This window comes from Ammospiza nelsoni, chromosome 3 (genome assembly GCF_027579445.1).
Source record: "Ammospiza nelsoni isolate bAmmNel1 chromosome 3, bAmmNel1.pri, whole genome shotgun sequence".
In the NCBI taxonomy this organism is placed as follows: domain Eukaryota; kingdom Metazoa; phylum Chordata; class Aves; order Passeriformes; family Passerellidae; genus Ammospiza; species Ammospiza nelsoni.
The window spans coordinates 93935202-93960214 of record NC_080635.1 but is presented as its reverse complement, the minus strand read 5'-3'; the positions used below and the strand labels follow the sequence as shown (position 1 = coordinate 93960214).

Genomic DNA, 25013 nt, shown 5'->3' with positions numbered 1-25013 from the left:
AAGGCACAAGCATATGCCCAGTATCAGAACCCCAACATTAAATAGGTCTCTTGCCCTGGCATTTTTTCTTTGGCTAAAGAGCACCTTCCACACTGATCTCAAGTCTGATTCAGTGTCGATAATTACTTAGTATTTACTCTTACCACATCACGTGTATGTAAAAAAATAGTAAGAACTGTTCCAAAAGCAGTGAGATAACAGACACTAAGCACTAAGAGCAATGTTCTGGAGTTTTAGATTACTTTCCTCTTAACATCTTGCTGATTTAATTGGAAATATTGTTTAAATAACATGTAAGTAGAAAAACTTATTTCTGTGGAACAAAAATAAGCCACTTTCAGCAGAACAAAGTACATGTTGCTCCTCCCTGGGTTCTGTTAGTTTACAATACAGTCATTTGCACCCATCACAACAGAGGCTTACCTACTTTTGTCCGTCCATAACAATTTCCCATGTTAATTTGCATCACGTTTCCACTTAATGATAATGAGGAATATTTCCATTTTTGTCACATTTTACTAGGACACACATCATATCAACCCTCTAGTGTACAGAAATTTCACACTCTTAAACATTTATTAAAATGCTCTAATCCCAGTAGTTTAATAGACTAACCCTCTTAAGTACTTGGACTGGGAATATTTACCTAAGCATGTTATTTATCTCAGTTTTCATCTGCTCCTGAAAACAAGTAATTTGGAATACAGCTCCATTTTGAAGATGTAAAAAGTCCATTCTATCCTCTTTCATTAATGTATTGGGGGTTCAAGTTTCTGCTGTTTGCTTTTTTTACATGTTTTTGTTTAATAATAGAAAAAACTCTAATCCTCACCAATGACTTTGAAAGTCAAACCAAGTTTGTCATTCAGCCTGCAGGTCAGTTATACTAAATACTATTTACTAAAAACTATTCAGGTCAAAATACCCCAAGTTTTTAGTTTCTCCCCCACAACTCCATTAGACCCTTAAGCAATCACATACAAACACTTTTCTGTATGACCTGTGTCAAAAAATGTGGGCTTTCAATGGCAGAACACTTCTGTAACTTCCATTTAAATTGCAGATATTGTTAAAGAAGAAGGACTGAGCTATAATTTTGTACTACTTTTAACACACCCTACAATGACCCTGAATTAAAAATTAGCAATAGGACTTTGGAATCTCCTCAAAATGCAAGTACAGCTGCTCTGTGTTCTTCCTTATTGACCTGCACTTCAGCTTGCAATCCAAAATGCTAATAACATTCATTCCTGCCCATCTTTTCATTTTACTTCTGTATTTTCAACTTTTTTCCAGTTAGAAGGGAAGAAGGAAACAGAAGAAAATATTATTTCACCATTATTATCTGAATACACCTGATAAATTTTGGAAGTTGATATAAAAACTAGTATTTCCTACTGGTATGAATTACAACTGAGTTTTCCTATGAAGACAATGTTTTAAATACAAGCCTTGGTTTACTCTGCTCCCAGAGAAGCTGACAGTTCTATAGAGTGAGACATTTTCTAGAATTCTTGATGCTGTAGTTCTTAGGTCTAGAGATTACTGGAAGAAAATGTCATGCCCTGTATTTTGCTGGACGTGTTCCCCATCTCCTTTAGCTCATAAATTCTCTCATAAAACCCGTAAGAATTCCCTATGCAATAAGGAATAGTCTTGCAACAATATTGTAGTATAACTTACAAGGAATCAGTATCAAAACCTACTGGATATTCTCAAGGAAAAGAAAGATTTGCACTGTGCTTTCCAGTTCAATCTTAAACCTAACACAGTTTCTATTTCAAGTCACACTGCCACTGCATAAGAACAGCAACAGAAGAAAAACCATAATGAAGTTATAATTTCTACTATAATTTAGGGTTATAAAACAACCCTAAAAATATTGCACAACAGTTTTTGGATTGCAGTCAATCTTGTTTCTCTTCCCAGGTGTTTATTTGAATTCATTGTGAATGCTACAGAAGATGACAATTCCAATTCACTATTCCTGTTGCTTAGACACTCCTGAGCAGAAGTATTGCTCATGTTCACTATAAGCAACAAAAATCATAAAAATCATAAAAAGCAGTTAATTGAATTGTGAGACTCAATCACTCAAGATCAAACACCTTTTCCTTCTTGAAACATGCTTATTTAAAGCCCATGGGATATCTACTTATTTCTGAATCCCTCTGAGATTTTACTCAAGAGATCTGAATTAGTGAACGTCTCAGCAGTCTAAGTCCTCCAAAAAGAGATGTATTTAATGAAGAATCAGCTATGGAAGAATACCACTTTTTTTATTCCAAGGTGTTATAAAAAAGTATTCAGTAAGATTTATGAAGGCTTTAAGTGTTCTGAAAGTATTACTAAGTATATCAGTAATGTTTATGTAGAAAATTTACTGACATACTCATATGAAAAGACCACAATTGCCTGGGGTTTTTCATTATTTTCTCAGAACAAAAGTAGAAAGTGACTAAAGGATTTACCAAGTTATCTCCCTCACATTCTGAGAATCCAGAATCCAGTCACAGAAACCCCCATGTGTAAATATATGAAACTGAAGAAAGTTATTCCTAAGTAGCAGTTGCTCTGAAGGATTTCAAGGACATAAATATCTGGAATAAAAATATGGGACCCAAAAGATCCAGTGCTACCATTATAAAAATTTTTTACCATTAAAAAAAATGTTTAAACAGGATTTAAAAAAAATTTGCTTTAAGTTTCTTTATTGCAAATATATCATAAAAATAATTGCTAAAACCACAGTGCTGGACCAGCTAGCCAATTCTATTAAACTTTTATGTCCTAGTGATTTTTAGAAGAAAACTGTAACCCAATTAGAAATTTAATGGTAATTTGGTATGAATTCACATTATCAGGAAGGATCTTTTGACTAGGCTGCAGCAAAAGACAAGGAAAAAAATAGAAACCCTTAAGCAGTGCAACTGTTAAATTAAACTAAAAGAAACTGTATAATTCAGCACCAAAATACATTCCCTCAAGACAGGAAAATATTTTGTTAAATGTGAATTTGTCAGGCCCATTTGTTATTATTCCCAAAAGAAAAATAGGAGTTAAAGACTTCTGATGTCCTAGTATTTCACTGAGTCCTGTCATGTGGCAAAAAGTTTGGAGACAAAAGTGAATAAATTTCTTTCAGTGTATCTTGGGAAAACACAAAATGTTGGTGCCTGCAGAACTGATAAGAGTGCATCAGGATCATTTTTTAAGATAGCAATGCATTTAGACTTTAATACAAGAAAGAAATTGAAGGAAAAAGTAAGAAATAAATTAAATAAAGAAATTTAAACTTATTAGGGAACTGTGGGCAGAGGACTGTTCACATCACTTTTTTTGAAATATTTACTTTGGTTGGGTATGAAAAATGTAGCAAAACAATACTCAAATGTAATATCAAATATAAACTTGCTCATTTCAAATTTACACTATTACATATGAAATTAATTCATTATTATTAAAAATTACAGAATCACTACAAAGCATGTGAAATTTATTTATTTTCAGATTGTTTTCAATCTCAGTTCCTTCCTTCACAGGCATAAAGTATGGTACTCTAATGAATTAAGAGCTGTAGTTTTTTGCATACTTGTTCTTTTAATTTCATTTATTTATTTTTCCACCTTATATCTCATGATTTTTAGTTTTCATTCACAATTGCCACAATTTGCAGGTGTTCCTGAAAGCTGTTTTTACAAGCTTCGGTTTGAGGACAAAAAGAGTCTCCTCCATATTAAGCATACTATGAAACTCAAAGCATGAGTTCTTTACCATTGCTAAAATTTACTTCCTTTATTACAAAAACATAGCTGGCTATTTAGCTGAAAAGCATACATAAGCATGTGCAATTAATAGATAAAACTAATTTTAAACAAAGAAGACTTAAAATTCTTTCTGTAAACATAAAATATATATATTTCAATTTTTGTAACCCGCAAGAATATGCAAGATTGAAATTTTCTGCAAGTCATATTTTTAAAAAAGCATGTCGCTTATGACAATCTAATTCTTAATACAACTTATGTCCTTCTACTTAACCTATCCTGCTTTCATCTTTTCTGAAAATGTACTCCCAGCTCTAGCAAAAAGCATGCCTTAGATATAGCCCATAATAGCCCAAAATATGATTTTTAGGGTACTATGAGAAAAAATACCCCATTATCTATTTGGAGATGTATTAAATCTGTTAAACTTAAGAACTGTGACTTGAGTTTTAATACAACCTTTCCACAGGACAGTATGTCAAACAGTAGACAACAGCAGCGGGGTGTATTGATTAATAGTGACAGACTCCCTACAGCAAATCACGTCCCTAACGCCAGATTTGGAGGGATTTCTCCCCACTTCTGAAAGCAATCCATGTTGTTTATTATTAAGAACATATTGAAACATCAGTACAGACAGGCTTCCTCGTTCTGGGGAGGCAAACAAACTCCCATACTCTGGTCTGTAAATTTAAAACTGAGAAGAGGAATACAAATTTATGCGACCCAACTTACTGAACATTTTATGCTTCATTCTGTGATAAGGTACATGTGGACCACTTACCTTGGAGAAAGTAGGTATTTTGTTTTCTCTTGGAATGTGACTCATTACATGTTTTCTTTTCTCTTCTGATCGATACACCCTTATTTCTTCTTCTCCCTTTGCTGTCCTCCATTCTTCTTGCCTACTGAAAAAAGAAAACGGAGATGTTAACTTCAAAGGACATTACTAAAACTAAGAGGATCTATTCCAAACCAAGGAATAGACATTCAACATCTACACCATTCTTTGAGCAGCAGTTCTCCTGTTGACAGTTAGCATATGGTTTTAAAATTAGCTTTTTTCAAACAAAGTAAGATTTTTATCTTATTTTATTAAACTAAAGCAGCTTATGCTTAACTATGGAAAGTAGGTTTTTTGATTTACAGATTTAAGTATTCATCATTTACTGATAAAAATTGAAGTTCCAGTTCAGAAATCAAAATTCATCTCAGGCATCTAATAGTTTAGGTCAGTATTCCAGCCATTAAACACTATATAATGACAGGATATAATCTTATGCTACAAGTCAGAAGATATTGAAACAACTAGATTCCATTGCCTAGACAACTTCAATTACTTTGTCATTCATTAAAAGGACAAGTTTTATTCCTAATCCTTCTGGAATTACAAGATTTTTCAAGCGATATACCAACAAGTGATTTCAAACTGAAACTGACTTTATAAGAAATTTGAGATGACAAAATAGAAAACAAATGACAATGTGAATGGCGATAAGAATTCCAAAACCGTTCCATTTAATGAAGTTCACCACAGTAAAACTCTCCATCTGTGTTTACCTGGCCACACCAGAAGACAGTTCAGGCACTACCACCCTGCGGCTCCAAGCCACCAGGTCCCGCTCAGTGGCGATTTCACTTCTGGGTGCATTGCTGTGCATCTGACGCACACCTTCAATTTGCCCACTGCGCCTTAACCCTATATTTGGTGGGGAGTGTACTTCTGAGGTAGAGCTTACAGATCCTAAAAAGTCAAAAAGCAATAGTTCTTGATCTGAAATTCTTAGGGAAGCATTAGAAAAGAAAGACTTGGAAAGAAATGGAAAAAATTACTTTAGTTGATCTATTACTTCAAAAGAAATCATATGAACTGAATATAAGTATTTCAGCAGTTTCTACAGTCATCACAACACAGCACAAACAGCTACTGGGCTGCAGCACCCTGTTTAAAAATTCACATTGAAAAGAAGCAGGTGTACCAACAATCTGAAGTGAAGCAAATGTTTGCTTCTTTAAAAATACCTTTGAAAACATTTATGCAAAGCTGACTATTGCTACTGCACTCTAGAGCTGTATTATAAAACAGCTATCTCACTGGATCAGTGTGTTCCTTAAACAGCCTTCTACCTTCAAAAAAAAGGAAGCCTCAACCCTGGAAATTAGGAATCAAGCTGTAAAATTTACAGACAAAAAACTGAAATGGTCAAGAGGTTAAAAATAACTAAACCAACCCAAAACAAAACCACACACACATGCAAGAGCCTTCAAACACCTACACAGTAGCAAAATATCAACATTTTTCCATATCCTTACACTCACAAGCTAATCCTGATTACTCTAGTGGATTGCTAACCATAATTTTTAAAGTGTTGAAAACTACTGTGTCCTCTAGTGCAAGACACTGAAACACAGAGCAACTCTGCAGAGAAATAAGTATTTCCTTCCACTTTTCTTCCTCCTGTATCCTAATTTGAAAGAAGACAGATTTCAAACAACTAGGTGGCCAGATTAAACAGTAGGGTAGTTACTCCTAAGGGAACACAGCTGCTGCACTTCCCTGCGTGATGAGACAATAACAAAGATAAATCTGTAATGTTAAGAAGCCAAATATTTTGCAAAAGGCAAAAAAAAAAAAAAAAGATGGGAAAGCTGTACTGTTTTCTACAGCTGCATACCTCCTTTCTAGCAGTTAAACAAAATGCACAGATCATGACTAATATAAAGGGATTTATGTTTTCCAGCTCCCAGCCTCAACACCCATCCCCCAGTGATCTACCTCTGCTTATCCGGCTGGTACTGCTGGTTCCTGCCTCCCCAGAACGCCTCTGGTCCTGCTCCTGCTGAAGTCTTTGAATCATGCTGTCCAACGGACTAATTTCTTGATTTGCTTGCTGACTAAGAACTTGATTCAATCCTGTGAAGTAAAATGTACAGAACAACATACAAATGTAAATTTCTAGGAAATTAATGTTACAGACAGCTCATCTAAGTTTTAGCTTTGAAACAAGGTCAGAAAATTATCACATCTAGCTACAAGCTAATGCTTATTTTTCTAACAGCCATTTCTTAAAACAGGACAACTTCTTTTCTTAAAATATTTGAGAGCATTATATTTTCTGAAGCAGGGTCAAGATGACCACACTTCACTTCTAATAAAACGTTAAATTTGATCAAGTGCCAGCAAGCCACAGAAGCTTAATACAACTGTTGTTTGTCAGCTCAGTCAATGCAAATTGTCCAAATGCAATATTAGCCTGCCTCAAATGCATTAAAAAACACTTTATAAGCTTCAATGAAAGAACCACATCAAGAAGGTCTAACTGAATTAGAAAATAATTATCTATACTGTAGACAATGAAGCAGTAAAAATGTTTAATTAAGCTCCACATGGACATAATGACTGCACAGATCAAGTAATGGTAATTTTCTTTGGTATGTAAAGCAGTCAAGAAACCTCCTTTGGGATAGGTCTTGTGACTGGAGGATGGGAAACAGTTCTAAAGAAGTGATTACAAGGTGATAATACTGTTTCTGAGCAGCAAGCAAAATACACAGCACATAAGCATGAACAACACAAAACCTGTTTTCATACTTACAATGATCACAAAAAAGTTAGAGAGGTATAAAGAAAAAGACAAGGGTTACAGTACTGATTCAAAAAGAAGTCAGACATCTCCACACAGAATAGTGAGAGAGTGGAGCGGAATGGTGGGAAGCTCTAGTCAAGAGAAGCAGAACTTGCAAAACTTTGTAATGAGGAATAACAGTGTTCAAAGAAACAAGATATAGAAATTATTTTTCCAGTATGATTCCAAAGAAATATCACATTACAAACTGTACTTTGCAAGATCAAAGGCTAGATATTACAGTAATTGTGCTATGAAATGACGAGCTTTGATTATGTGGCTGAACAGAAGCTATTATCTCTTAACAGTATGCAGAAAAAACCATACTTAAGGTAGTGCTCTCAGGCTTTAAAGGTTACTGAAGTCAACTTCCCTAAAGCAGCAGAACCTTGGAATAATAGAAAAAGCTCTGATATAACTACAGTTGGATGTTTTCTGAGTCAGGTAAGTGAGACATTAATTTGCCAATCTCATTAGCAGACATACTGACTACTGAGAACAATGGAAAATAATACTAATAACCCAAGAATGATCTTAAATAAGGAAACTGCTATCTAAACAAAATTAATGTCTCTATGTATCTAGCCTGTGAGACAATGCCTTAGCAAGAAACAGCAAGTGGTTTCTTTTTAAATGAAATAATGAAGACACTGGTGTATACTTGATGTTTTCAAAACATCTGATTTAAAGGAGCGTCATGTTCATCAAGGCAGTAAATCAAGTATGACTATCTGAATTCCCCCTACTCTTAGAAATCCTTACAGAAAACTTAACAAGAAATAAATGGTCAGTGCTCTGAGTGAGATGCATCAAACCCCACAACAAAGCTTCAGAAAGAAAAGGAACTTTCTTAGTGGAAGGGAACATATAAACTATATAAATGTTGTTTAGGCCTGCATACAACTGCATTGTTGCTATATTGTAAAAAGGTAGAAAAATGTCTTGTGTCTGTCCATCACCTGCCAAGCTGATGGATGGCTCTCTGATACTAAACAAAATGCTATGGACATCATTTTCCTATAGGCATTCATGTGTCCTGCAGACAGACCACTAAATTTAGTTTTGTTGGGTCTGTGTGTAGAGTCTAACTTGTTTCTAGATACATTGAAGAATGTGCCCAGCACATTTTGAAATTTGGAGAATTTCACGATGCAATGGATTCACACTTTAGCTGTAACAATGAAATAAAGTCAGATCCTTCCCTAAAAAGCAAATTTTGTTTCATAAGTCACTAACTAAAAATTTACATCCACTAGGAAGCATATTTTCCTTCTTACAGTTGCTTTTCAAGTAACATTTCTTCTTGTAATTTTGGAGGAAATATGGAAATCCTCCCCTAAAAATGCTTAAATATTCACTGCCCTGTAATCTTGAGAACTACAAATAAGGATAAAGAGATTTTTGGTAAAAACACTCTCAGTTACCCTTCCTGGAATGTCTGACACACCATGGGTTTAAGCATCGTGAACATATAAACTATAAAAATTTATAGGAACAGTCAGTTTTCATGTATTTTCAAGAATATCCAAATAGTTAACAATGCTTATTTTGAAAACATTTAAAGCTACTTTCACCAGTCACCAGTTTGCTTATTCATACTAATATCAAATTTGTAACATATAAGTAGGCATTATTTTTCTATCCCTACCCACATGAAACACCTTTAGGCAGTTTCCAACAGCCAACCATTGGCCCAACATATGCATGTTCTTCTCACGTCATGTGCATGAGAATAAAACTTACAAGGAACTTCCTACATTTTGTATCTTTTTCAAGTCTTCAGTTCTTTAACCATATCACTGAAGCTTAAGAGATGTTCTTGTAAGTGTTACCTTTTCTAACTGATCTGTGGAAGATCAGTCTGTTTCCTAGGTTTTCTAAAGGAAATCTTATCCCAACGAGATAACTGAGAGCTCACACAACATTATACATTGCTCCAGTAAAGAAACAAACTCCAAGCTAACTGGTGTTGTAGCATCAACAAGTGCCAACTTGGTTGCTAACAATGCTGTAAATGAAATTGTCACAAGCAACCAGTGCCAAAGGCATTGCAATTCTTCCACACTGCATGAACTACTATGCCCATAAATGAAGAAAAAGGACAAAGTGAAAGTGTAGAACAACTGAAGGTAACTAGATAGACTACTGGTCAGTGAAGTCAAATTTTCCATACCTGAAGATGTCACTCCCATCTGAGGAATAAGCTGTTCCTCTCTGCAGTTCTCACGACCAGGAACTAGTCTTTGATACCTTGCAGGATGAGGGTTGCCATCCACATCAACCAAAAATGGGGGAGGCATAAGGTGTGGAGCCTGCTGTGTCTGTTCATCCAGGACAAAGTTGTTGGCATCACGGATAAGGGGCCGATAATCACTATGAAAGAACATCTGATCTGCTATCTGTAAACAAAGTCATTTTGTAATTTTTTTAAAGAACCTATTACAAAAGCATACAGAAGAGAACTGCCAAAAGTATTTTTAACAGTGGTATTCATGGTCAGTATTGTAAGAAACAGGGCTATAAGCTGATGTGTTTATTTGAGTTTAAAGGGGAAAATTTAATGACTCCATTATTATTTTGTTTCAAAGTACTCTTTTCTATATAACACTGCAAAGGGAATAATCCACATGTTTGAGGGTGGGAAGCATTTAAATAATAGGGGAATGGGGTAATATTTAATTACTAGAAGACATCTGAGCAAATACAGCATTAATGTATTAGTTAATAAATTTTCTTCTACAGTCTGAATATATGAATAAATTTTCTGATAATAAAAAATGGTGTCACAGACTTATGAGATATGGTGCAGGCAGAAGACTAGGAAAAATATTTATTGCATGAGGGCATTGCCAAATATTTTAACATCAACAAAATATATATATATCCTTACTATAATGCTAGATATCAGAAAAAGTTTCAGTTGATAAAATAAAGCCAAACTAAAAATTGAATTTCTCACTTTATTTCTTCAAAATAAAAACTGAAGTTTTCTCTTTTATTTCTGTCCATCTGCTCCTAATTTATTATAGACGACTTTCCACAGACCCTCAGGACTGAAGAATATTTTTGTCCAAATAAATATAAAAAGATGGCCTCACTGGCACAGGTATCTCAGTATTGAACAATAAGAAAGATATTGAAGTAAAAGGAGAAAAGAAAAAGTGAAGAGGAGAGAAGTTGATGCATATATTACACATCCCAGGACCACCTACTGGCAAGCAAAATTTGTAGCGGCTCATGTATTCAGTTGAACTAAATGAACAAATGAAAATCAAATCATAAAATCATCATTCACACAAATTAAGATTTCCAGCGCAGCATGAAAACAATTAAATGATTGCCTCAATGCATAGAGATCTCAAAAAAATCTTGTCTTTGGAGCATGGAGAGAGGAATGCCCAAGTCGTCACAGAACATCCTCTAATTTCTGGAGAGTATGCTCTACCATGACCAATCCATAACATGGTTTCCAGTAATTTGTTAAGTAGAAATCAGTAAGGCAGAGATCATAGCAGCTACTCAGAGGTCTGGTCTCTCAATGATAAATGTCTCCCACCCTGGAAGCAAGAAGACCAGGAACAAAGGTGGCAACAAACATTTGTCAATTACAACATCAGAAAGTGCATCCATATGATATGGATTTTAAAAAAAGAACTGGAACAAATCAGAGATATCATGGGCTCTAGACCTCACAAAATCTCAGAAAAATAACAAGAAGAAATTTGAAAGATACAAAGAAAGATCAATGGAAAATAATTCATTTCAGAGATTTAAAAGACTACTATTACAAAATACATGTGGACAAGGTGATATCCCACTACAGTAAAAAAGTTGACTGGATGAAATCTTGCTGCCAGATTCTTTGTTAACAGAGGCTGAATGAGAAAGATAAAAGTGCTTTCATGTGTCTGACTGACAGAATCAAGGCCTGATGAACACCTTTGTTTCTTCATCTCACAATAGCTCAATATGATATAGACAGAGGTCCCCTAGGAGCATTCACAATGCCTGTGAAAATCATAATACAATATGCATTACGTACACCTAGTATAAGTCTTCCTACTAAGTACTTCCCACACTGAGAAACAAAGAGTTTTAAATGGCAAGGTCATACAACCTGTGAGTTTTATGATGTTGTGTCTTGGCTGTACAGTGTAGTGTGCATCCCAAGTTTTGTGAGCAAAGGGAAGACCTGGTACAAGAACACAAGGGACTTTGTTGCAATTACACTTCTGTGCACACTATATGGCAATCAAGTTAATAGGGAGACTAAAGAACCATTCTCTACTCCATAAGATAATGTGGCATTTCTTGGAGAACACAGGCTCAGAACAACTCTCAGGTAGAATATCCCTACTGGAATCCAGGAAAATGTCTTATCCTGAGAAAAATAGGAAGAATTAGACATTCCATCAGAAAACCAGCCAGAAGTATTAACAATGAGACTTATTTGTTTATGTACTCTCAGAGATCTAATCTATGACAGTAAGATGATATCACATCACCATTTGCATGAGAGTCTTCTTTTCATATGACTTCACAAACCCAGCTTGGGAACGAGCACAAAAGCTTTCCACAAGCTCTGAGCTCTATAGATAGATTCTCCTCCAATCACACATTCAGAATGCTCAGCTTCTAAAAATGGGCACAGTTACACAAAGAGGTTTTCCCCAGTACTGCACCAATCCACCGTACAGGAACTGTCAACTTGCAGCTAAATACTGTGGTTTGGGCAGTCTGCAGGAACAAATGCCTTAGAAAGCTCAGAGATCAGGTTCCCCAGGAAAGTGGCCATGGCACCAAGCCTGCCAGAGTTCAAAAAGCATTTGGACAATGCACTCAGGCACATGATGTGCTTTGTGCAGAGCTAGGAGTTGGTCTTGATCCTAGTGGGTCCCTTCCAATTCAGAATATTCTATGATTTAAAATCAACAGAATAGTATCTTACACTCTAGAACTCCTAGTCACTCCTGGACAAGTTTCCACCTAATCAAGAACTTCTGAAGTGCACATGCCCTGCTGACAGTGAACTTGGCTCAACTCTGGTGAAGACACACTCATATTTCAGCTGAGACTGGCTCAAGCAATCCAAGACAAGCAGCACATGTATTCTTTTTATTTTCCCCCACAAAAGAATTACTTCACAAAAGTATATATCATCCAAAAAAAAAACCCAAAAAACCCCAAACAAAAACCAACACCCCACCCTATTCCCCTTCATTGTGGCCAAGATCACACCACAGGAGAAGGAAAGCCTAGGCATTGGTTCCAGTCAACCAGGAAATGTAGATACTATCTGAACATAACATGAAAAAACAAAGATGTAGAAAAATAAGAGCTTGTTCTCTCAGTAGAATTAGCACCATCTCAGCTATAATCACTGTCAATTCCAAAATGCAGGAATACAGGACAGGTTGCCACGCTTCTTTCTTCCATAAAATTAATTTCCCCAGAGAGATGGGAAACACTTTAAAGACCAAAAAAAGCATATCCTACCAGATCATAGTCTGACAAAATGTCTGAAACCCTCCCCAGTATCTGAGGGGAGAAAGACAAAAAAACCTCACCATCTCCAGCACCTACCTACCTGTAGTAACATTTTCCCATAAATCAGGTCAGACAAAAACAGAGGTGATGAAACCACACATGGAAGACACCAGACACTTCCAAGCTGAGTTTTCTGTGAGTGGAAGACTGAGATTAAAGTGGTAACAAATAAGTCCTATTTGGTCCCATTTCTGCTATGATGAAGCATGCCAAGAGTAACATTGGCACAGCAACCAGGTAGAGGATTATTTTAAATCATTCAATAAGTGAAAAGTTTAAAACAATCTTTTCTCAGGGGCTGCAGCAAAAACCCCAAGAGAGCCAAGAGTCTGTAGAATTCAAGCAAGGAAAAGCAACTGCATTCATTCTACAAACACATTTAATCTTTCACAGGTAAATTCTCAAATAGCAGCATAAAGGAAAATTTTGGTCTAACCTAGCAAAGACCAAAAGACTCACAGTTTCAATTTAACATCCAGCATTTCAAAGTAGCAGAGATCTAAATTCTCCCAAAACAGTTGGAGAGAAAAAGAAACCTGAAACAATCCATAGATATGGTAAGAAAAATGTTCCTATTACAACAGGCTTTAAAGTCTAGAACAGTAAGAATCCTGAAACACAAAGAAAACTATCTGATCATCCTGATTTTCCTTGCTTGTGATGTCTCTACTTATTTGTTTTATTTGGAATGGAAGGGGAAGTGCACAGATAGTAATAACTGAGGGATAGCAACAGCAGCTTAGTAGTGAGGAATTCAAATCATAGTTGAGAAACAAGGAGAAAAAATAAATCTCCAAATGCAAATCCTCCTGCAAGTCTACAGAAAGAAATCCAGTAGCTTACAAGATAAAGATTTAAATTCCTTTTGCACTCCCTCCTCAGGTCCCTCTGTACTGCTGTTCACCAAAATGCTTTCAAAACCTGCCTGAGCCCAAAGATCCAAAGCAGGAGGCAAGATCCAAAAAACAGCACCTCACCAACAGCATTCAAGTGTCAGCTGCCAGAAGCAGAGATGAAAATGGAGCAGATAGGTCTACTTAAGTCCTAGGAAAAGGGAGAAGAGACACACCTCATTTCTTTCCTGGGTGGTAAATGAAGAACCAAGAACCTGTGGACACTCCAAACCTGTATGGTTCCCAAAGCACGTTCCTCCAACAAAGGAAAATAAACAACACCACATATCTTTACAGTCATGAGGGTCTGTGGCAAGACACCCACACTCAGAATACACAATGTAGACTACTAGAATAGACGTTAGATAATAGACATTAGAAAAAAGATATAATATTTAAATCACACTAATGGTGGAATACTGCTGTGCAAGCACAAAGGTATCCATGATGGTATTTCATTAGCAGACATAAAATTGCATCACTAAAACATAGCACGTTTTTTGTAAATAATTCTCTCATAAGTTATGCAATATTTAAATACAGATAGTAGGAACTAATTCTATTACACATTCACTTTTTGGGCTTAGTTAGGAAGTAAAAAACAAAAATTCAAGTAGAATGTGTAACTATTATCAGTTCCACTATAGCTTATTCCCATTATCCATGTTGATCCATTAGTAGATATTTGTAAGTTTGTCACTTGAGAGTAGACAGTGACTGGTTAATTTTGAATTCTGGTTTTAAATTATCATTATTATTATTATTATTGCTATACTTTTCATGTAAACAGTAGCTTAACAAAATGTTTCTATAATTAAAAAAAAAGACAGTGAAAGAAATCTCATTGTCAACAACATCCCAAATTAATAGCTCAAAAGACATGCCCTCTTGAAATGAAGCTCTGAAGAAGTTTGCACAAATGCATTCAACACAGACAAACATTTTGGTTTACATTTTGCACTGTACCTTGTCATATTTGCTACTGGAACCAAAGCCAAAAATCAGAAGGTGACCATGAGAATCAGTACATGCAAAATGCTGTCCATCAGGAGAGCACTTGCAGTCGAAAACTGCACCATGTCCTTGTCCTTCAATCTGAAATACATCAACATACAAAATAATTAACAGAAATTAATAATTTTCAATTATGATTCTCAAAACTGTGGTGCTGATACTGAAATTTATTATAAAATTTGTATGACAGTATACTGCTAGATGGAAGTTTCTTTAAAACAAAGCTTACTTTTTTAGCTATTCACTTTTCAGTGAATTTTGTAATAATGCTCATGAAAGATTCCAAATTGATAGCAGTAGAAACTGACAGACTTTATCCACAAAGCAGGCACAGTATAGGAAGTGAAAATAAAAGCTTCCCCTTGAACGTCCTGCTAATGAGCCTACCCAGAGAGCTGGGCCCAGTTCAGGGCTTAGTCACTACACCCTTTCCATCCTCTGCCTTCTTGCTAAGCTACCCCAGTAGCAGTGGCTGCTGCGGGGTGTTCCACAACACCTGCCCCCTGGCAAACGCACTGACATAGACAACCCACATTACACAGCTTAGCAACTACCTGCTTCTGTAATTCCTACTCCTAATTTATTGGAGTGGGGAAGAGTAAATTTGCGTAAAAACTCCACCTTTTATAGGAGAACTGCAAAGATTTTAAAAAAGGAATTTTTACCTGATACTCATTTTCTGTTTTCCAGTTCCATTAAGCCAGAACAAATGGGTTTTTGTTTTTCCCTGCAACCTGTCAATCAAGCAGAGGTGACCAATCACCACTCTGAATTTTCATGTCTTCAGCACCTCTTCAGAAAGCCCCTTTCTATTCTCCCCAGCAAAGCACTTTTGCATTTTCTTTAAATAGACACCAAACAAAATTCTTTCCCTAACTGTGGCATGCCTATATATTGCCAGGAAAGGGGGGAAAAAACAAAACAAAACAAAAAACAATGATATTCAGCCTTCAGACAGTAACTCTGTGCACTTCTGCAGCACCTTCCAGAGGCCATCAGCATTATTTTAAAAAGTTAACAAAGCCTCAAAAATCCTGTGAGATATGTACTGTTTTTACTCTCTTACAGGCTGAGACAAAGGCAAGAATTCTAAATCTTTTCCCCACAGTCTTACAACACATCCACGCCCCTGCACATCCCCCCAGTGAGAGAGGCTGCTACATCTATTGCTTTCAGGTCTTTCTCACTACAGGCAATTTCCCTAAAAGTCAAATGAGTTTCTGGACTAGCGAAAGAGGAACATAAACCAACGCAAGTCTTATGTTCTATTTTGCCCATTATTCCAGAAGAAATGAACAGAAGTATCTCACAGAAAGGGATGGAAAATAAAAACAGAACTTCAAGCAAGTGACACTAACATCACAGCAGTCAGGAATGCAGAATTAATTTAGTCTAAGCGAGATCCAACTACCACAGCAAAGTTACAACTTTGTGCTGCTTTTTGCATATAGAAAGCTCACTGTATTAAAGGGAGACAGTCTGGGAAAGCAGGTGGAAAGCAGACAGAATTTCACCACAATAATAAGCTTTGTAGAAACACAGTTGAAAATTGGAAAAGAAATTTTATATGTAGAGATTTCTGTTCCCTTACCCTTCCTCCAACAAAGGAAACATGAGTATCAAGCTTCCTAATGTTGAAGTCCTTCATAAATAGAATTTCATGGTTCAGCCTAAGTTTTTTCTACCTTTTGTTTTGCAAGGAAAACAATACATGTTGTGAGAAGAACTATTTGCTAACCAGGGTGAGGGGAAAAATTATAAACAGAAGGAAAAAAAAATCCAACTAATAAGATGATGGGGTTTTTAATCCTTTCCATCAAGAAATGGTTTGGATAGACCATTTTCAAGAAACCTCTGGAAATTAGAGTGTTAATCAGAAAATATTCCCTTCTTATGCAAAGAATAGTGTTCTACTATTCGGGGACAAATGCAGTGCAAATAGTTTTAATCTAAACGTGCCTAGAATTTGGTTTTAAAAAGGGCAACTCTAAGACCTTTCAGCACAAATCTTCAAGTCTGAAGTACAAATACTTGGAAATAAAGATTCTTATAGGAACAAAAACTACCATTGAGGATAACCTTCCAAGATATAATTACTATTCTAAATTAAAGAACAAAGTCAACCAGAGTGACCAGGAAACCAAATTCTACCAAGTAGAATTTTCTTTTCAATAAAACTATTTCAGGATTAATAAGTGACAACTTCCAATACATTTTTTTCCATAATAAAGCTAATATAGTCATTTGAAATGGAAACTAAACATTAAGTTACAAAAAGGGAAGCTGTAGTAAATCAGTGAAGCTGTTACTTCAGCAGGCTAGATAAAGAATTTCAGCAAGAAGGAAGTTGCCTTCCCCTGTCCATCTCTTTTAAATCAAAGATGCAAGAACTACGTAAAGACTGTATCCCAAGAAGATTTAGAGTGTTTATTGTGTCTTGAATCTTCCCATGCTGCATGAAAGGATATCAATTGTGAAGGGAAGAGACTGCTCAGGAGTGCAGAAAAAGCACTGGTTAATTAAGAGCTGTCATAGAATCACAGAATTATGTGAGTTGGAAAAGACCCTTAAGATCACATAGTTCCAACCCCTGCCATGGGCAGGGATAGCTTCTAGCCCAGGCTGCTCAGAGCTCCATCCAATCTGGCCTTGAACACTGACAGGGATGGGGAGCCCCCAGTTTCATTTACATCGTGTTCCAGTGCTTCAACAAAGGCTGTGTCACAACAAAAGGCTGTGAAAAGTGAACAAGACACTCCTGGTAGCAAAGCAGTTAGCAAGGATTTTTCAGCTAAACAGGGAGGAACCAGTGATGCTATACAATGAGGATTAAGTAAAGATTATTTTTAGTTTTAGTTCCAAGAATGAAGAGTCCAGTTTGCTCATATTTTCACTAGCAAGAAAACATGTGGACATTGGTATATCCAGAAGGGAGGAAAGATAATGAAATGAGAGAATGAAAAAGGGAAGACTTTTCCTCTCAGTTTTGAGGAAAGCTTATTTTTTGCCCCAAACCAGGGAGAACAGAGCTGTCAAGCTTGTACACAAAGTAATGTCTTAAATGCCTAAAAATTATTTGTTGTGTGAAAACAGAATAATAACACTTACATAGCAAGCTCAGTAATAAGCCTTTTTGACCTGTTATCAATAGACAGTATGAGATAGCTAAACTGTACTTTTCAAGAAGAGTATAAGACATGGAAGGAAAAGTTAAAAATTCAAATAAGATGAAAAATTAATAGAGAGTACCAGAGAAATTTAGGAGACTTTCTTCAGAAAAATAACTAATTTTTTAATGCCAAGAAAATATAACTCATTCAACCTAGCTAGATTTCAAAGGCATGATACTTAAACTTGATTAAAATGATTGTGATTAGTAGGAGAAATGCAGAGTAGGCAAACTTTATAAAGAAAGGTTAACAGTTACTGATTCCAGAAAGACATGCAGAGCTAAAAGGATGTTATTACTAAAGTTTCTCAAGTCAGGCCTTTCTGTTATTGACTAAATAAAAAATAAGAGCCCTTTGATGAAATGAACATTAGCGAATCATCCACTGAGAACAAATTTGGGACCGCATAAATGATATCAATTGAAGCAATGAAAAGCCAACAGGACAAAATGCTAAAGAGCATGAACCTAATAAGATTATTAGAAATAACTTACTAGCACATTTATAATGAAACTCAGTCTACATAAAATAACACTACACATTTCTATAAAATCTTCCACTACTAGTCACCAGCACAGTTTAAAAAAACAAATAAAAATCAGTGAACTAAAACCTCTACTAGCCTGAGGTAGAATCCATCCTTCATGTTAAGGAGCTGAGGCAATAAGTTGGAAATACAGGGAAAAAGATCACTGTATTCTTTGCAATACATTACGTATGACGCAGCAACAAAATGAAAACTGCAATTCTAAACCAGACCAGAAGTTCATCCAGAAAAGAAAGTGCATATGTTCTAGACAAATAGAGAATGCTAAGAACAAAATCTTCCAAAGCAGTAGACATTTTTTCCTTCCCATGTTCAAGATGAATAAATTCTAAGAGGAACAGCTGCAGAGTCACTCATCATGATAACACAAAATCTAAGAGCTCAGATTCTTTATAAGATCACTAAGGAGAGAGGACTATTTTGTATGACTGTACTAAAACACATTCAGCAGGAAGAGAACTACAATACTAAGACCTTAAAGAGGATGAGAACTTCTCTACTTATATGCATAGGAACAAATGAATATAAGTTACAAGCAACATCCAAACTTGAAAATTGAAATTCAGATTCTAACAAAAACAATGGTATGCTAGAACAAATTTCTGAAACTAGCAAAGAAAGCAGCACTAATTATTATTAAAATCTTTTATAAGTGATGAAACCACATCATAACTGCTCAAGTCAAACCAGCTTCCAAGTATTTGGAACTTCCTTTGTAGGTTTGTGCTCTCCTTTGCTTTAAAGAAAAATTTTCAGTCACAACATGCTCCCCATAAGCCAAAAATTATCTACAGACTTTCTGCAAAGTTAAAGGAGGTTGCAACTCATTTGGAGGAGTGGAAAGCAGACTGACTTTTTAAGCCAGTTTAGAAAAATTAAAAAAAAAAAAAACAACAAAACAGCAGATCTTCTACACTGCTCCCAGAGCAGTAACAAGAGATAAAATGGTAGGAAGAAGACAAGGAATAATTAAATTCAGAGCAACATATTTACTAAAAATGTTTCTATTCTCCTACTAGCCAGGTCAGTTATTTATTCAGGAATGCTGCATGTGTATTAAAAAATAAATCTATCAGTGAAAAGGTCTGATAGGTCACCCACCCTGTGGATGCCTGAAGTTATATAAAGGCTATATATATATATATACATATATATGTATGTATGTATTTAAATTATTTACAGCTTTTTTTTGTTATTGTGAAATATTTTTCTTACTATACGTCCTGCAAACAGTACTGGCTTCTTCTATTTGAACTGCTAGAGCATTATGCTGGTTTTATTCCCCTGAGTTGGTTTCTCAGGATGAGTTCTTATGTGCTATTCAAAGGTGGAACCTCTCAAAAATTTCAAACCATTACAGAAGGACTATAGACAAACTGATTCAAAATAACGCATCCATAACCTTACTTAGGTCATTCTGTATTTCACATAACTACAAAACCTGATCTAAAAATACAATGCTACATAATTCCACTGAAAGTGAAAGCCTTTATGAAAGCCATAACACAAGAAATATTGTTTTCACATCTCTAGTTCCCACTGGAAGTTACATTGTTCATATAAGCAAAAGTCATGTCTTTCAGACATTAGTCAAAAAAAATCACCTTGTGTGACAGAAAATCCACACACAGAGCATTCTGCTGAGGTGTTCTAAATGGAACCTGATCTTTCACACTGTTCTTTAGACAAGGACTTCCAATCTTTTGGTAGATCATTCAGCCTAAAACTAATGAAGTAGCTGCTAACAAAGACCTAGAAAGGCCTGATAGGTTTAAAGGAAAGAAAACAATATTATTGTAAGTGATATGATAATGCTATCATGGCTTTAGAGTTTGCCAGTTCGCATTGAAAGTAGAAGTAGAATTAGAAAATAAGAAACCACATCACACAGATGAGTGGAAGATCAGACTTCAGAAGATGGGGCAGGAAAAACATTAAGGTACACAGACATAAGTAGCCATAGCATAGGAACTGCCTGCAATGAAGTGTCCACTTAAAGCTAAAAATAAAGGACAGTTAACAACCAGCTCTCTGAAGGAGCAAGAGCACAGAAAAATCCAATTGCAACTCAGTGGTCTCTGCTTGATTGACAACTTGCAGGAAGAAACTCTTTTAACCTGAATCAGTTAATGCCATAACACTGACAGTAAATTCTAAACAAAACAAGGATTAAACTGCACTAAAACATTAAAACAGTCATTAACAGGAAATGTGTGTGCCCAAATTCACAAAAACTAGAAATACATTCCTACTACAACCTCCACGGGTTTTCTAATATTTTAGACTGATTTATATAAAAAATATAAAATGTGTAAAGAGGGCAGAGAGACTGAGCAAGTAGACAACCAACACATTACTGCATCCAGACAGTCTGATTCTTCAACTGTACTACAGACCATCTATTAATAGGATCAAAATTACACCCTCCACAATTTCCATTGTAGAAATCAGGAAAATTCTTGCAGCTGCTTCAACTTGACCTTTTTATGGCCAAGTTCTGTACATGATGACTTCTGTTACTGCTTCTGCTAATAACCCCAAATAAATATAATACATATCCAAAGCTCTCAAAAGCTAAGAAAGTGTTTCTATTAAAATTTTTCAAAAGATACATTGTTTAAAAGTTGGAGAAAATGTATAAGCTTAAAAAAGAATCATGCAATGCAACTACCACACATCCTAGAAAAGTAATTAAGGATTTGGAAAGAAACGCATGGAACCAGGAATAGCACCAGACAACTTTACATTAGACAATCAGTTTGCTACAGACTTGGGGACAAAACACTTGGACATCATCTTCAGCCATCTTATTCCTTAATTTCTGTGTAGCCATAACTTTCAACCTTAACACCATTGTGTGAGATGATTTTAGGGTTGAGGGTTTTTTGAGTTTGTGTGTTTTGGTTGGGTTTTTTTTAATACATAATATATAAATAATACTAAAAATTTATCTCCATTTACACACATTTACTTGTATCTGTCTATGAAAAGGCATATATTCACCATGGTAACCTCACATAGTGAATGTAAAACAAAATTAGCATGAATATACTCACTTGCTTCAAAGTTTTCTCACTGGATGCATGGCAATATGCATTTTCAGTTTCAAAAACAAGTTTAATGTTTTAAATACAATTATTGCTTTTTAAATTATGTATCACCCCATTTCCTGATTTTATGCCAGCATATCTAAGTATAATCTGTTTCACTACTACATCATTTTAAATAAAAGCAGCATTTAGAGAGATACAACCATAATCTTCACATAACCAGATAAGCATAACCTTACAAGGCAGGTTAGTATCTGCTTGCTGATTCTACTGCTCCAATTGTTTTCAAAGGCAATCAAATGAAATAAAGGAATTTCAGAGATCAACTTCCAAACAACCTTATCATATCCACTTTTTGTTTCTTCAGCCCAAGGCTTCTCAATAAAGAAGCAACCTGAAAAAGAAAACTAAGGACCAATACAAGTCAGGGTTTTTTCTTTACTATAGCAAAGTCGTAAGAGCTTGGGTCTTAACTTCAAGATTCGCCAGAAAATCAAGATATCTAAAAATAAGTTTGTGAGTATATTCTCTCAATCATAGGAAAGCACTCTTCACTGTATAAGAGGCTTGAATGCAGTCAAATGAAAGCTACTACAGCAAAACTAAAAGAAAATCAGGTTTTAAGGAGTGGCCCTGCACCATTCCAAGATCCTTCCAACACACCTTTTCTTCTACCTAACTTGTGCAGTGGTAACTGTTAAAAATATAGTCATGTTGTAACCCTCAAAGTGAAAAAGCAGATCCTGGAGTCTTATCTTCAAGTAACACACAGAGGTTTTGTAGCGAAGTAAATCTTTTGCTCTTCACAAACAGTACTTCAGGAATAACCAGACATAACCACCATAGCTCTTCAAAAGCATCTAGTAAAGTTTATTTACACAACTGTCTCACTTCATGTACCTGACATTGATGCATAGATGTTAAAAATTTAATTTACAATTAGGCAATTTTTGACGTACCAATATTTAACCCTTTCACTAAAAATTAAATAGCAATTAGAGAGCCATAACACATGTTGGTTTGAAAACTACATAAACAAGCTGTGGTAAATTTTCCCCTTTAGGGTAATTTCTCGAGAATTTGTGGTACAACAATTACTTTAAGTCAGTCATGCTAAATACCTGGTCCTCATGTCTTGCAAAGAAATCCTGACCAGCTTTCTCAACCACAGCTCAGTATTTTCATCTCTCTGATAACAAGCACTGAACCATCATATTTGAGACTACATTAGGGAAGCCAACTCAACCTATGAGTCAAGTTGGTAAGACAGGATAAGACATTCAAATTTTACAATTCTATAGTTGAAAGTAGGAGATGTTTGTATTTTATAACTCTATAACTAAAACGTTTGTGAAATCAGTAACAATTTCACCCTGCTGCAAAGCTCTGAGGTTTGTTTTTTTTTTTTAATTTGATTTGGGTTTTTTATTGGTTTGGGTTTTTTCCCCCTAAGGATTATTAACTTCTGCAGTATTTTTCCAACTCCAACCAAGAACATAAGCAAAAAATCAGCCCTCCAAGTTTGCTAGGTCTGATAAAGTAGCTTATACCTGTTGCACTGTATGTTCAACAATAGTTCATATTTAAGTTCTTTAAAGAGTTTTTCAGTACCAAGAACTTTAGAGTTGTTATTCCGTATTAATACAGTTGTTAAAGAGAATGACTACATTTAAGTTTTGATGTGATAACATAATGCCAAGTCATATAACTTTATCTTGCTGAAAATATCTGTAACTATTTACATAAGGTTCCAGTAATATGTTCTTTCATCCTTTCAGAAATAAAAGTTTCCTCTCCATTTCTCTTTTAGTTGTCATGATTTTAATTTAGAAGAAAAAAAATCCAAAAAGAAACACATCTTTGTTAATGGAGTTAAATCCAGGTTTATCCTAAAATTTTACGTAATTTCCTTCTGGGCTGACAATTATAAATGAAGTTGGACAAAATAATGTGCTGCTAAATTTATATGGAAATTGCAAGGGCAAAACTTTAATTCATTAGAAAACTGTCATTTTTCAATTCAGCTGCTTACATTGTATCTGTTTCAATTTGGTTTTTGACACATATAGGAGAAACTACGCTCATCACACTAACCAAATCTTTGAACAAGCTCTTCAACCTTTTTAAGTAAACACAAAAATGTGTAAATTCTTACTTTGCTTTAAAAATGTTCATATTTAAGGTTTAGGTTTCATAATCTGTTAAAAATTAAAACATATTATAAAGAACACATGTAAATCACATGTCACAAGCTTTCTAGTTCTGTATACAAAGTCTATTTACATAAAATGTAACTAATGCATTTTAAATGAAAGTGTGGGACCATTCACCATAAGCTTCTAATAGAACACTGCCTAGAAATGAAGAAAACAGATAGAATTCTGATATAGAGATTTAGAACAAAATATGCCCTAGTTAAATAAAAAAAATAAAAATAACAATTTTTCCCCTGGGACCTAGGACCCTAGGATGAGAAGTCTCATCCTACCTTACACCAACTACAGCTACCAAAGCCATTGTTGTCCTTCTAAGTGTCAGTGAAAGAGCATCCTTAGCTCCAGGATCAGAGTCTTTCAGAAACAGCCAAGAAACAGAACTGTGGCCTTGTATCTTCTCCAGTAGCGATGCAACAAGCATGTCAGCCTGTCCATCAGGCCTTGCCATTTTAAAGGTTTATTTTGTATTACTTCAATTTCCTGACCATTTCCATAAAGCTGGGACAGAGGGCATAAGAATGACAAATACCAATTCAAGCACTAAGAGTTACACTGCTGGTTTTGAACTACCAATATGGTTTCCAGGGCAAGCAGCATTTACTAAGTGGAGAGTAAGCATTTACACAGAGGAGAACAGTGGTGTTTCTGGGGGAGATTAAAGCTTTTCTTTCACAAATCTGAGTTACTTGTCATTTCAGAGGAAGCTGAAAGTGGGAAAGGGGAAGAGCAGGTTCAGTTAGAATTTTTCTTTTTCTTCCTTCTCCTCCAAAAGAATCAGAAGGTTGCTTCAAATGACCAGTTTACAATTCAAATTGTAATGCATTTCTGAAACACTCTTGGTATTTCTATATGCTCTCATGAAATGTGCTTTGGCATTTAGAAAAAGACTCATCATATAATTCTCAACAGTTAGAGATATACACACTGTGATGTGTAAGTGCCAAAGGATAGGGTGGCTTAGCCTTTCAGCAACTCAGATAGTCACAAAGGTAGGGGGATTTTGAAGTACTTGGATCTGTGAATTTAATACCGAATTGTAAAAAAAGAATCTTTTCATGTCAGTATTTCAAAGCATTCCTCACAGTACAATGAAAGAGCTACGGCCATCTTAGCCCTGAGTTCCAAGGGAGTCCCAGAACTATCACCCAGAGCGTGTTAAGGATACCCTACCACAAACACTGCT

At 35.4% G+C, this 25013-nt stretch overlaps 1 protein-coding gene across 1 annotated transcript in view; it reads right to left on the bottom strand.

The window, feature by feature from the left end:
* PHIP (pleckstrin homology domain interacting protein) overlaps positions 1–25013 on the bottom strand; it is a 108068-nt gene that overhangs the window by 37402 nt on the left and 45653 nt on the right. Inside the window, exons 16-20 of the mRNA XM_059467443.1 lie at positions 14800–14928; positions 9567–9792; positions 6544–6681; positions 5328–5511; positions 4552–4675 (exon numbers count right to left, since the gene is read on the bottom strand). Coding sequence (XP_059323426.1) covers positions 4552–4675; positions 5328–5511; positions 6544–6681; positions 9567–9792; positions 14800–14928 — 801 coding nt within the window. The remainder of the gene's footprint in view (positions 1–4551; positions 4676–5327; positions 5512–6543; positions 6682–9566; positions 9793–14799; positions 14929–25013) is intronic.